Source organism: Tyto alba, unplaced genomic scaffold (assembly GCF_018691265.1).
Source record: "Tyto alba isolate M040663 unplaced genomic scaffold, T.alba_DEE_v4.0 Super-Scaffold_2, whole genome shotgun sequence".
In the NCBI taxonomy this organism is placed as follows: Eukaryota; Metazoa; Chordata; class Aves; order Strigiformes; family Tytonidae; genus Tyto; species Tyto alba.
Window position 1 is genome coordinate 30,731,802 of NW_024881282.1, and position 13,494 is coordinate 30,745,295.

The 13,494-nt window shown below is 44.5% G+C and overlaps 1 protein-coding gene across 1 annotated transcript; it reads right to left on the reverse strand.

Annotated features, from left to right (window-relative positions):
• Nucleotides 1-218: 218 nt before the first annotated feature.
• RTCB (RNA 2',3'-cyclic phosphate and 5'-OH ligase) lies at nucleotides 219-12,107 on the reverse strand. Its single transcript, XM_042792933.1, has 12 exons — nucleotides 11,961-12,107; nucleotides 11,722-11,800; nucleotides 10,993-11,060; nucleotides 9,125-9,224; nucleotides 7,728-7,884; nucleotides 6,965-7,121; nucleotides 5,687-5,846; nucleotides 4,508-4,683; nucleotides 3,727-3,915; nucleotides 3,189-3,299; nucleotides 2,378-2,497; nucleotides 219-1,325 (listed from the first exon to the last, which is right to left on the reverse strand). The coding sequence occupies exons 1-12, from the start codon at nucleotides 12,051-12,053 to the stop codon at nucleotides 1,218-1,220; spliced, it is 1,518 nt and encodes a 505-aa protein (XP_042648867.1). The 5' UTR covers nucleotides 12,054-12,107; the 3' UTR covers nucleotides 219-1,217.
• Between the last annotated feature and the right edge of the window lie 1,387 nt (nucleotides 12,108-13,494).

The following is a 13,494-nucleotide window of genomic DNA, read 5'->3' on the forward strand; positions in this document are numbered from 1 at the left end:
CAGAGTAGCTATCACACTCTTGTCATAACCAAGTTGAGAAAACAGCACTGCATTGCCCTTCTCCTGTATCCTGAAAGAAACTCTGTCACCTGCACGTTTCTTCACAAGATCCATCAGCTGAAGTCACAAAACGTGGTAGTTTCAAGCTTGTCTATGTACTTAAAAGTGGCCAACAGACATTTCAGCCAGAGAATAAACGTCACACAGACACACCCCAGTGTCCATCTTCCCATTTTATTTGTAATCCCCCAAATAATCCAGTGAGGACAGTCACCTTCCCCTCCAGTCTTGGTTAATGAATGTAAAAGAAACATCAGAAGTCACACTGTACTGGCCCTGACTTTGGAATTGGACTCACTTAAATCAGAGCTGCAGGACACAGTGAGCAGTATTATCCAATCCAACTTTTACGTGCTTAGGACTTTGCAAAACTTTGGATTAGGACATCTCTAAATCGTTAAGTCACAACTTTTACCAGGCAAACAAAACCTTTCAAATCAACATACTCAATCCCATGAGCGTTTCCACAAGACTGTGGAGCACCTACTGGTACTGAGCCAAGTACACCAGGTGCTGGGTTAAACGGGAGAGGGCAGGGGAAGAGGGGAGGGCTGTGCCTCAAGCCCAGCCAGACGCTCTCGATGCAAGTGGGAGAGCACTCCCAACTTCAGATTTCTTACCCAATTGCCACAAAACATGCAACAATTATAGCGTATGCGTAAAGGTATCTGCAAAGAGAGCAGCCTCTCCCTGACCAGGAGCACCACACGCTGCCTGTCGGAGTACTTCCATATACAGAAAGAGCTCCGGGCTCTCTGGTGTGGAGACAGCAGTGCTGGCTCATACACCATCTTCCCTGATGGAGGTGGTCTTGCAGCACAGCAATTAGTGACAGCTCAGGCAAGGCCGAAAGCCTGCCTGTGCGACCATCAGGCAAATGCGGGAGGGACTGCATATAAAAAACCAAGACTTACTTATTTCTTTGCCCTTTTCTTACAAGAAAAAACCAGCACGTAACAAGGAGGAGCTGGTGGGTACTCATTAATTATGCCTAGGAGTGGTTAAAAATAGGGGTATCCTCAACTGTTGTGTTTCCAGAACAGGGATGTGATATCTGAGCATCCTACAGAGTCCAAGAGGTGTGGGAAGATGATGATTCTAGTCAGTTTTGTGTAAGGCTTGGAGATGCCAGTGCATTTCTGCTGCCTTGTCAGTTCCTAGCCTTTTATAACAGCAATAGGTCTCAGTTTAATGGCTTTCTTGCTGATGCCAGCTGCGTGGCAGGTGTTAACCACATCTGTCACATTCTTGTAAGACTCTGGTGCCTGGAGGGGGAAGAGAGAAAAAAAAAAAAAACAAAAAACAACCTATAAACAACGCAAAGTCACAGGAAGTGAGATGTAGGGTTTTGATATCCCCTCTTCATAAAAACAATCATATGAATTGAGTGTGTAAAGTAGGTGAACATACTGAGAATCTGGGCACCTATCTAACAAATTTATGAGATACTGAGCTTTCTAAATAAGCTTTTACCATGATTCAGATAAAATACTAGCTATTTTGGTTCAGTTTTCCTTGTATTTTCAGATAATCCAGTCCAGTAGCATGTGAGAATATCAAGCCTCATTATCTGGCAGGAAGTCACTCCAACTTCCTCCTCACAGTTGGCCTTTATCTTCACTGCCCCTTAGAGACAAGAATGAGGGTTGAACTCTAGAGCTTCTCCCTCCAGCGTTCTGAGAAGGAAGCTGCTCTTGAACAGGTTTTAATGTGATCAACATGTTTGTACAACACCAACACCCATAACAGCATAGTTCCAAACAGCTAACAAGCTCCTATGAGTGAGGTTGTGAAGAGAAAAGACATTCTATCATCTTAATGCAGAGGAACTGGAAGACATAATATTCAAAGTTTTTTAGCCATTCAGAGTTTTTCTTCTTGAGCAAATACAGGAATTCATCTTAAAAGAGGCAGATCTTTCATGCACTGCTAGTAACCTATGTGACAGCTGCACTGTAAAGTAAGTTTAAAGTTGGGAAAACATCAGTCAAGAAGAGAATCTGTAAAACGTAACTACTTTTGTGGTGCTTACAGAAAGACTTCTCAGGGTTGGTCCCTATCGTCAGGCAGAAGAGGGAAAAGACACACCTGCCAAAACCTGTCAAACAGGCATCTCTCCTTTCAGCAGGATTTTTGGGACGGGGAAGACTTCACATTATTTTCCAGAAAACTGCATAGCTCTATTGGGAATCACCCAAGCTGTAGATTTAGAGTATTAGTGATCACTTCACACTGCAAAGAATCAAATCAGCAAGGGTCATTCAGCCAAGGAGCAAGACCCCCTTTTCCCTCTCAGATAATGAAGTATTAAACTTACTTCTTCCATGACCAGTTTGGGAGAAGCAACACGGATAGCAATGCCCATGTCAGCCAGCTTGTCCAATACATCCTGGAAGTCCAAGTTTCGTCGAGATTTGGCTCGAGACAGTGCACGACCCTAGAGACAGCAGTTTTGTTAGTTCTATTTTTTTGTAGCGGTTTAGAAAAACAGAACTTTCTTATTAAAGAAAAACATTATTACATTATAAGTAAACACAGAATGGCTGAAAGCACAGAGCACGGTAAGCCACAAAACAGGAAATTAATTTAGACTTTACGTGGTGGGCTGCTGCAAAAATCACACATCTGGTATGATGGCTAGGAAAGTTCCATGTGTATAACATACTAGTCTGCAAGTGTCTTTTTACCCAAACCACTTGTTAGGCAGCATTCAGGAGTAGGACTTTTCTGGATGATTCTTCAATCATCTTCTCTCACACCGTCAGTAACGGGAGGAAATTCCTTCTAACTACTGAGGAGTTTTATAAGGACAGCCTCAGCACAGTTAATCCTTGTTAGCTCACAGATATCAGAATTTGGTAAAAGGAGCTCATTCTCCACATCTCCATCCTAATGTTTGCTTTGTATTAAGCAACACCGCTTAAATTTTCTGCAGAAGTAGTCAAAACTACTCAGTAAGGGACAGAGGACTTCTAGCCTGCAGTCCTCCTGGGCTGGGATTACTGTGGCAAGGCTACTCTCTACTTGTATGACCAACAAACGAAGCACAGGCTGGACGACCCTTGAACAACCTTGTTCTCTGGATGAGCCCCATTCCAATCCCTTCCTGAAATGACTTTTTGACTTACAGCTCCATGACAAGTAGTTCCGAAGGTCTCAGTCATGCCTTGCTCTGTGCCAGTAAGAACATAACTACAGGTGCCCATGGTCCCGCCAATCAACACAGGCTGTCCGGTCAGCTGTGGATGCAAACAGGTATTAATTCACCAAGAAAAAGCTGACAAAAACCTCATTCTTAATAAAAGTCTGAGAGGAAACACATCTCTAGAAAAGGAGGTCAGGTTCGCATTCCTTCAGAGCATCCCTGCTTGCCTCAGGTGCCTGACATCAAGGACTCTGGAGAACTGACTTGCACTGAAAGATGCAGACCAGCAGATCAAAAGACTCTTGTCTAACAGGCAGGCAAGGCGAATCACTGAAGCTTGTTCTAGTTATGAAACACTTCCTTCCCTTTGTGATCTTTCAACCACTGTGAGTAGAACTGAAGAGGGAGCCCAGTGTCCCAAAGATCTAACACACAGCATTTTTATCTCTGTTAGCTACCCTAAAACTATCTGGTTCAGACAGAATTCTCTTCTGATTTCCTTCTCCCAGAGCTACACTTACTTGATAATCAACAGCGATAAGAGGATGGTGAGGAGGAAAGGCCCTGGTTGATCCCTTTCTGTGCACCAGCAGAGTTCGCTCCTTTCCATCCACGACATGTTGCTCCACTTTGGCAATGTTGTGAGACACATCATAGATAACGTGCATATCAAGGTCATCCGGGGTTGTGTTGAAGACTTTGGCAAAGGCCTGAAAAGAAAGCAAACCATGACTTGAAATACAGGAAGATAACTGCTGTGTACTTGTGGAAGATGTACAGTCTTTAAAGCAAATCTGCTGCTTTTGATTCCTAAAGTGTTTCTTACTGGTAAGTCAGTGACCTAAACACTTGGTATGACAGGTAAGAAATTTCAGTCAAATTCAGCCACAATAGAATTGAATACAACAGTGCTGAGTGTGACAGAACCGGATCATGGAGATTGTTTATCTGCCCACTGGCAGTTTTAATGCTGGAATTCAATCAGGTATCAGCTATACAAGTTCTTGCAACTCTGAAAAAATAGCTTCAGCAGTATAAAAAAAATTTTCTTGTACCCTCTTCCAGTTGGAGGCATTTTCAAAAATATTGCCAGCTTCTGCAAGTACAATCCAGTAATGTTGAGAGGTTTTAGATGGATTGCTATGATTGCAACTTTGTGTAGGTCTCTCCAGAAAAAACAGTTAAAGAAGCACAGAAATGAAAATTACTTTAAATACTGCAACTACGGAGTTTTCTGTACATCTGAACTAAAGCAGAAGATTGGTACCACCACATTTGCATCAGAGACAACACTGCTCCTACCTGTCTCGTTAGAAAAGTCATAGAAGAGCGGTTGACCCACGCATAATTTCCAGCAGCTGCCATTCCCTTCAAGTAATCCTGTCCCTCTGTGGAGGCAATCCTGGCACATGCCAGTTGGCGATCATTCACTATGATTTTGTCCCGTTTCATAGCTTTTTCCATAGCCACCAATGCATCTGGGAAATAAACACAGTGGTCTGACTTCTTAATTTTGTTTCAGTGCGTGAGATTTACACGGCCGTCTATAATTTATATTCTAAAACTGAACACATCTGTCTGATGGTCAAACCTATGGTGGCTTCTCAAAATGCAAAAAAGAATCTGTGGCAGAACATCATCAACTGTTTGCAACCAGCATTCCCCAAGCCCATTTTTAGAAAGAAAAATTAAGAGGCTTGGGTGTAGCAGACAGAATTCTCCACTCAGACAAAAGCGGTTCAATCTAGTGATAAATTCTAATAATGCGAGCACTTCGCTTGGGTTCAAAACAATGAACACAGATGTAACACTTTTTTGTGACCCAAGAATTTAGTCTTTTCTTTTTCTGCTGCATGAATGCCTGCCTCTGTTACACCAGAGATTACGGACTCACTGTCCTAAGCAAATAGGTAAAAAGACAGCCCCTCGACCAGACAGAGGATTCAGTGAAAATCTCCATACCCTCTTGATCATAGAATAATTTAGTTCGGAAGGGACTTCTGGAAGCTGTGTACTCCTATCACTTGCTCAAAGCAGCTCCAGCTAGATCAGGTTGCTCAGGGTCTTATTCAGTCAAGTTCTGAGTATCTCCAAGGATGCTGGTTCTACAACCTCTCTGAGCAACCTGTTCCAGCATGTGACCACTCTAATGGTTAAAAAAATAAATGAAAATTCTAGTATTTAATTGGAATTTCCCATGTTCCAGCATGAGCCTGCCATCTCTTATCCTACTGTCATGTGGATAGCAAGATCAATACTCTGCATGACCAAAGACAAATTAACGCATTGGTTTTAAACTTATCATTGCTAAGAGGCTCGAAAACACATGTGAGATCAAGCAGACAAAACTGAAGGCAATCCCGGTCAAGGCAGCTCAGAACAGACCTGGCAATTACACTGCAAGAAATGTTATTTGGTGCTGCAGTTTACTATACTGAGGAGTTTGCTTCCCTCCAGGTACCTATGCCAGTCAGATCGTACCTGTGGCAACCTGGTGGCCCAGACCTCTGCTGCCACTGTGGATCATCACGCACACCTGCCCTTTGTGGTCGATGCCCATCTTCCTGGCAGCGTATTCGTTGTAAATGTCATCCACAACCTGGATCTCGGCGTAATGATTTCCTGCTCCCAGGGTGCCCAGCTGCCGATCACAACACACTGATCAGACAAAGCAGACTCTGGGAGCACAGGGGAGAGCTACAGGAACATGGGCAACAGGGGAAACTGCTACAGCAAGGTTTTGGTTTTAGAGAAGTTCTTTCAGGAAAAAAAAAAAATAAAATAATCCCCATATGAGCTGAAAGGAAGCAGAACACAGTAGCATCATCACTGTCCTCTCTGTTGAGATTTGTAACTGCTTTTACTGCTGGAAGAAGACTGCAACTGAACAAAAGGACCAGGATCTACAGACCATGCTGCTACTTTTTTCCAACTTACTTAGTCCTTGTTGAAAGATGGGAAGAGTACAGAGTATTGAGAATTAATCTTCAATATGTATAGGCAAGGCAGACATACTGTCTTACATTTGGTTATAACTCCACAAGGAAGTTACAACATCCTGTTAATTAGGTACTTACAGCCTTTAGGTAGATTAAAGCAAGATATCCCACTTCCAAGCTCGGATTTTTTCAACTCCATAACAGATGATCACTTATTTGCAAGGCCGATGTGAAAATTGAGGACATGCTTATTTTGAGGTTAAAATGCTATAATCTTGCAGCATCACAATTTATGAAACTCAAGAAGTCATATAAAAGAAAGCTTTACAAATGGTAGCATTAGTATAGCCATCTCAAAAGTATTCTACCCAGAGCAATGAGATACTAGGTATAGAAATTAAATCCAACCCTTGAATTGCAATTCAGAGTTACCAGCTATTTCCATTTATTATGTTATCTTTCATTGCCCTGCTATTTACTTGCTGAGCAAACAAGAAGAAAAGTTGCAGAATAACTTGCTTGTGTCTTAAAAACAAAATACGTCCCGATGGGGAAATGCCACCAAACATGAATTCCAGTACCAGGTCTTAACTGATGAAAAACTGATGGTCCCAGAGACCTCGGATATGCCTGGTATTTTTTCCTCTCTGTTACCATTCTGTCAAGAATTATTCAGAAACAGCCCCACGATCTCACCTTTCCCCCTACCCAGAAATGCTACGCAGGGTTTCAAGAAGAGACACAAAATCAGAGAACTACCCACTAACTTTTACATTCGAACCCTGGGAGCACTCATGGTCCTCCTGAAACACAACATTACCTGAGGCAGGCCCCTCTTCTTTGCTCTTGAGGAGACCTTGTTGGGGTCAGCCTGCAGCATTCTTCCATATTCCTCACAGTGCTCCTTGTCCTCTGCCCAGGCATAGCCTTCCCGGAGAGACCAGTCCACACCCATCTCTAGCGCCTCTTCCAAATCCCTGCAATTATCAAACACCTACATAAGGTGATTATCCTTGGAAATACTCACCGGATATGGCTCTGAGCAACCTGATATAATTTTGTGGTTAGACCTACCTTTAGGTAGCCCTCCTTTGTGCAAGGAGTTGGACGAGATAACCTCAAGAGATGCCATCCAACCTCAGTTATTCTATGATTTGATGATCAGCCCCCAACTCCCATAACAACTTCTTACTACCTCACAAAATCAAGCTCTACAAATATATGAACTTTAGACAGGTCATCGGTCATTACTTTTTCCTCTTTGTTGTGTGGGGAATATCCTATTTTCCCTCTCATCCCTTTCAAAAAAATACCTTTATGTTCATGGAGGTTTTCTGTCAAAAGAAATGACAATCTTTCAAGAACTTTGAGTTATCTCAGGGTTTTAAATGGGAGAAGGAACAGCTGACTTAGTGCACTGATGATTATGCCAGTCCTTCTGGTGAAGCACATATGCAGAAAGAATGGGAAGAGGTTTAGAATTAGTTTTGACTTCTCAGAAGTCCCCCACTGATGAATCTTTCATCCAAACAAACACCAGAGGTGTCCTCTCTAATGATGTGCGCACAAAGTCATTCTCTTACTTGGCATTCATGGGGATGACACCTTTGGAGCCAACACCAACAGGAATATGGTCAAACATAGCCTGGGCGAGCTGCTCCTTCACAGGCTGCACATCACTCTCATCCAAATTTGTACGCAGTAAGCGGACACCACAGTTGATGTCAAATCCGACACCACCTGGAAGTGCGGAGAAAGCCACGGAGTTAATCAAGAGTGTGCTGATGGTGAGCAATTCCTGAACATTCATCTTAAATCTCTCCCTGCTGACAGGGAGTACGTACTGAACGCTGTGATCTTACACCTTCTTTCTGACACGATACTGGGAAAAAAGCAGAGCAGAACTGCATTAAACTTCGCTGTAATAGATTTACATGAGGTCTCAGATTTCAAGACAGGCAAGAATGTAGTCTTGCAGAGAAAAACTTGAAAATTTTTCAGAAAATCCAGTTTTTCAGTCTCCAGCATATGTTTCACAGACGTAGCTGCACAACTGCCTATAGAGCTCTGCGTTCACACAGTTGCTCCAGGTAGTAGACAGAAAGGAGTAGACACAACTATTAAATATACTGCTCACAGAAAACAGAGAAGATGTTCCTGTTCTTCTGCCTAAGGTCAGAAGAGACAGATGTTAGCATGGCTCCCTGATTCAAGATGTTCTCAAAACCTAGTCCCTGAAAGAAAGTCCTTTTTGAATCTTCACTGGAATAAATAGTAACTAGCTATAGTTAGTGATAAATACTTACAAGGAATATTAAACTTCAGTGCTTAGTGTTCTGCTTAACTCTTACTATTTAATAAAAATAAATACTGCAGGGCAAGTCCTAGTGTGAAAGATCAGTCATGCCACCTTCAGTATGAAGGTTCCAGTATTCACTAGTGTCAGAGGGGGGATGCCAGACTAAGAGATCTTGGGTTTGAGTCACAGGAACACTGGAACTGCCCAAAGCAAACCTGAAACATGACTATCGTGTTTCGTGACAACCACAAAAGCATCTCCAGACCATCAATAATTAAAGACTCAGGTGTTTATTAAAAAGACAAACATATTTTAAGGTCACATTTTTAATAAAGTGTAGAAATATTCTCAAAAGATGTTTTCCAAATGTTGCTGAATTTACCAATCTGATGAAACCCAAGTCTTGGTCTCTCCCTTCAAACCTGAGGGATATCATGAGCCCAAGCCAAAAAACAGAACGGCAATTCTCTTTGTACTGTTTAGATGTTATCAGTGTAACCACCTGCTCCATAACGAATAAAGATTCTGAGTTCAAGAATTAAGCACCTTTTAAATCCCTATAATTAATTTATTTTTTGCTCCGGTTGTGTACATAAAGTACTGTAAAGACCTGCCATTTCAAAAAGTATTTTTATGCCATCCCAGATATTTTTCAGTACACGTTAAGCCAGTCATCCTCACCTGGTGAAACCACTGCTTCAGGATCATTCATATCAAAGGCAGCCATGTTGCCAATGGCAAACCCATAGCCCGAATGGACATCTGGAAGGCCTATTGATCTCTGAAAGAGAATGAAAGAAATGTTAAAGTTTTATGAAACCCTATGCTGCACAGTCACATTGGTTATGCTTTGCCCTGTTGAAGTAGTTGTCACCTTTGCAAACAAATAGACCAAAAAGAGAATAGATGTTCAGATGTAGATGGAGTAAACACATCAACTTCTGCAGTTACAGGACAGACTGTCAAAAAAAAAAAATATGCAGAGATCAGATCTCAGTCTGAAGTAAACACCCAGTGGTTAGTCAGGTGAGAAGCCCCCTTGGCTTCGTTGACCAGATCTCAAGAAAATTTAAGAGAAGCTGAAACACCTAAATGTAGGAATTGTGATCTCAAATGGAATTCTAACCTAGCTTTTTCTTGGACTCAAGTGTCCTTGAATCCAAAACTTATGCACACAACAGCTTATGAGTAGCCTAAAGCAGAGACATAAGAGTGAAGATGAGTTCATCTTTACCAAGTTCCACCTAGAGACATCTGCAGTATTTAAATACTGTAAATATAACAAGGGAAGAGTTCAGGGCTATGGAATGGACTCATAAACCAGTCAGCATTTTCTCTTCTTAGCTGTGTCATCGAACACTGACCAAAGGCTGCACCCTGTAGGCAGGAAAAAATCATCCTTTAAGGATGATATCCTGATAGGACAGGAGCTGTGTCATTTTAATTTATAAAATAATTATTTTTGTGGAACCTTTTCATATTACTACTAATAAGAGAAAGTAAGACCATGCTTCTACACAGCTCCACAAGTCCAAAGAGTATCTCGCCTGGCACGTTTAGATTAGGACACCACAAATAGCACTCCACGATCTATTTAAGCAAAACCCCCACCAAACTAAACATCCAGAAAACTGTCAGAAATTGGAACTTTTCAATGTGTGTTAAACTGTCACCATACCTTAAAAACAACAGTACTTTTCAGTGGGCCTCCCCTTTTCAGCACCAAGAAATCTCTTGGTTTGGAAATAAAAAGTGAAGGTTTGAACAGACAGATGATCATAACATCTCTCCCATGAAACACCAGCCCAAATTTCCATTTTAACTGACTGCTATGATTCTACCATACCCTCTTTTTAGTTGACCACTAAGGCATTTTATAACAGTGTGATGGGCTGCCTTTTACTACAGACAGAAATTAAAAACTTCTGCCAAGTCACCAAGAGAAACACTTAAAAAAAGAGAATTCTGTTACTTTCTGTTAAAATATGCAATACTGAACATGAAAAAGATATCTTCCACACTGCGCTTAGCACTTCTTGAAGAGTGACCCAGCCTAGTATTTTCCCCCTGCATCATCATATCTCATGCTTCGCTTCCAAGCATGCATGGGGTAAGGGAAAAGAGTGTTGAATGCATGGGAAGGCTCACTACCAACCTTCAGGGCTGCAACAATAATACAGACAACAATATTGCCTCTCCCAACTTCTCCATGAATTCCAGGTCAGCAGAGGCAACTCAGAAACAATAAACAGACAATATGAGCAATGGGGTAAGGCAGCTTAAGCATGCTGAAACAACACAAAGCAATGCTAAGAAAACTTAATGTCAAAAGGCAGTCAATGAAGTAAGTGGATACCTCCCTTTCTAACAACTTGGTTTTACAGCCTGCCCTTGCAAGCACTCCTCACTCTGAGGAAGGTTCCTGCATACAGACTGTCCCGAAAAGAACTTTGGTCCACACCTCTTCTCACAGCAGAGTTCCCAGTTGGAAAGCAATATTCCCTGGCAAAGAGGAAGAGAAAGAGCAGCTCTCCACAGGTGTTACTCACATGAACAATGCCAGGTAATGCAGCCACATTCCCAATCTGTTTCATTGCAGGCAAAAAGCCACCTGCACCTGAAAAAAAAAAAAAAAAAAAAGGGAAAAAAAATGTAAATAATCAGAAAATTCACCATAGAAATCACAATGAAGCACTTTCTAAAGAGCTTGCTCAAAACACTAGCAAATCAGAAGTCAACCAGCAGCAAGTATCTAATCTGGTGAGAAGCACCTAGCATCACGCACAATCTGCAGTTTCATCAAATGAGGCATTACTCTAAAATCCTCCCTCTGCTGTGCTAGTGCCAACGCAGACCCACGTGTGCCAACAACAGAAGCGCGTTACCACCAGCCCAGCCTTCAGATCTGGATCCAGCCCCGCACGGAACGAACGGGCCTGGGCTACAGCCCCCCGCCAAAGCGAGCTCTGGGAGCAGGGACCCAGTGAGCGGAGGGCAGCCAGAAGGGCTGTGCCCACCCTTCTGACCCGGGCACAGGTCGCGCAGGCGACAGCCCGGCCGCAGGGGCTGGCGAGGCAAGGCGACAGAACCCACTCCTGCTGGCTGCCTCGCCAGGCCCGGCCGCCGCTGCGCCACCCCACTCCCTGCGGAGCCCACGGACAGCTCGGCCTGAGCCCCGGGGCTCGCTCAGCCCTTCGAGGCGGCGGCACGGGTGGCGTGGGGCCACCGCACCCGCGGGGTCAGAGGGCCCCGGCCCCGCTCCCCGCGGCCGGACGCACCTCCGCCGCGGCAGGCGTTGCGCAGCTCCTCGAACATCAGCTTCTCCAGGGGGTCGTTCACGTAGAAAACGCCTTCCACCTGCGGGGAGAGCTGTCAGGGCGGCCGGGGCCGGGGCCGGGGCCGGGGCCGGGGCCGGGGCCGGGGCCGGGCCGCCCCTCACATTCCCACCCCCCCCCCCCCCCCCCCCCCCCGCCCCGGGCACCCAAGAGTTCCCTAGTTGAGCCCACTCCCCACGCACGTGCATGTTCGGCACGAAGCCCTTCTTGATCCGCCAGCAGTTCTTGTCGATCTTGTCCAGGTACTGGAGCTCATCGTTGTAGCTGCGGCTCATGGCGGCGGCGCTCCCGGGCGGCGGCACCCGGCCAACGGCAGGAACCGACGGCGGCCGCCGAGGGTCAAACTTCCTGGGGCGCCCCCTGGCGGCCCGCCGCGGCGCGGGGAGGGCGGGCCTGGGGCGCGCCGGGCTGAGGGAGCTCGGGTTTGGGCCTGGCCGCCTCCGCCACCGCGCTGCGTGCAGCTTTTGGCGTGGCTTTGCGGAAGGGACAGGTGTTTCTTCGTGTGCCTGTGGCTACTGAAAGCTCAGTGTCTCTGTGTGCTGTCCCCCCGGGGTAGGGCGGTTTTCGCCCTGGGGGGTATTTCGGTACCGCTCCGATTTGGGTGGAGTTTGCCCAGCTACAGTCAGGCAAAAGCTGCCTGCACCCCACCATCAACTGTGTTTCCTCAGCATGAGGAGAAAGGCTTTTTGCAGTGTAGTCTTGGCTTGGAAGGGGCTCCTGTTGAGGAGTGAGCGGTGTGGGGTTGGCTAGGGTCTGGGCGCCACGCGAGGTGGATGGGGCTTTGCGCAGGGGTGGGGGGTTTGGGGCTCACAAAAGCAGCAGAACACAGTGGGATGTGGTGTCCCTGCCTTTGTTTCTGCTCTGTTGGTGCTAGTTCAGGAGGCCTGAGCCAGCCTCCTGTTCAGGCTTGGCCAAAGAACAAGTGTCTAAGTATTGCAGGGCGGGCATATCCCTCTGCAGAACTGTGTTCAGATTTGCACGCTAATAAAGTATTGAAAAAGAAGGGAGAGAAAGAAAGAGGGTAAGACAACATACGAAAATAAAGTAAAAAGTAAAGTATCTGTAACTATTTCAGTTCAGAGAAACATTAACAAATATGTTGGAGGATTAGTCTTACAAGACTTACACAAAAACATTCAAGGAGTTAAAGGAAACTAACCTGGTTAAGCAATACTAATCAGGAGACCTGACAGACAAAAGGATTTGAAGAGTCAAGGAAACAGGACTGTCCAAGGCAGTACTAGTGCCACTTTGTCTCTCTTCCTGAACTACCTCTGCATCTCTGTTAAGGTTTACATTAAGAGTTTAGTTAAGACACTAAGATTTGAGTTCCTACACGAAGATTTGAGTTCCTACTGTATTTGGGACGGTTCCCTGTTTGAAGTGGTTCTGAATGGGATTTATTTCATACTTAGTGTTCAGAGGGAAGTTATTTAGAATCATTACAGTTTAATGATCAGATGAAACAGATTAGCAGGCATGTCTGCCCTAACAGCATTTTGACAGTGTACTTTTCCTTCTTTTGATAGACTGCAACACCTTTCTGGAAGTGTATAGATGAGACTGTATTTCAAGAGAGGCATTAATCTTAAAAACATTTTTGCATCAGTTGAACTCCAGAATAAATAATCCCACGCATGTGTCATATGTTCTTCTCTGGGTCTGCTTGTTACCACCACTGTACAGCCTATTATTCCATCAGCTTTCTTTGCTTCC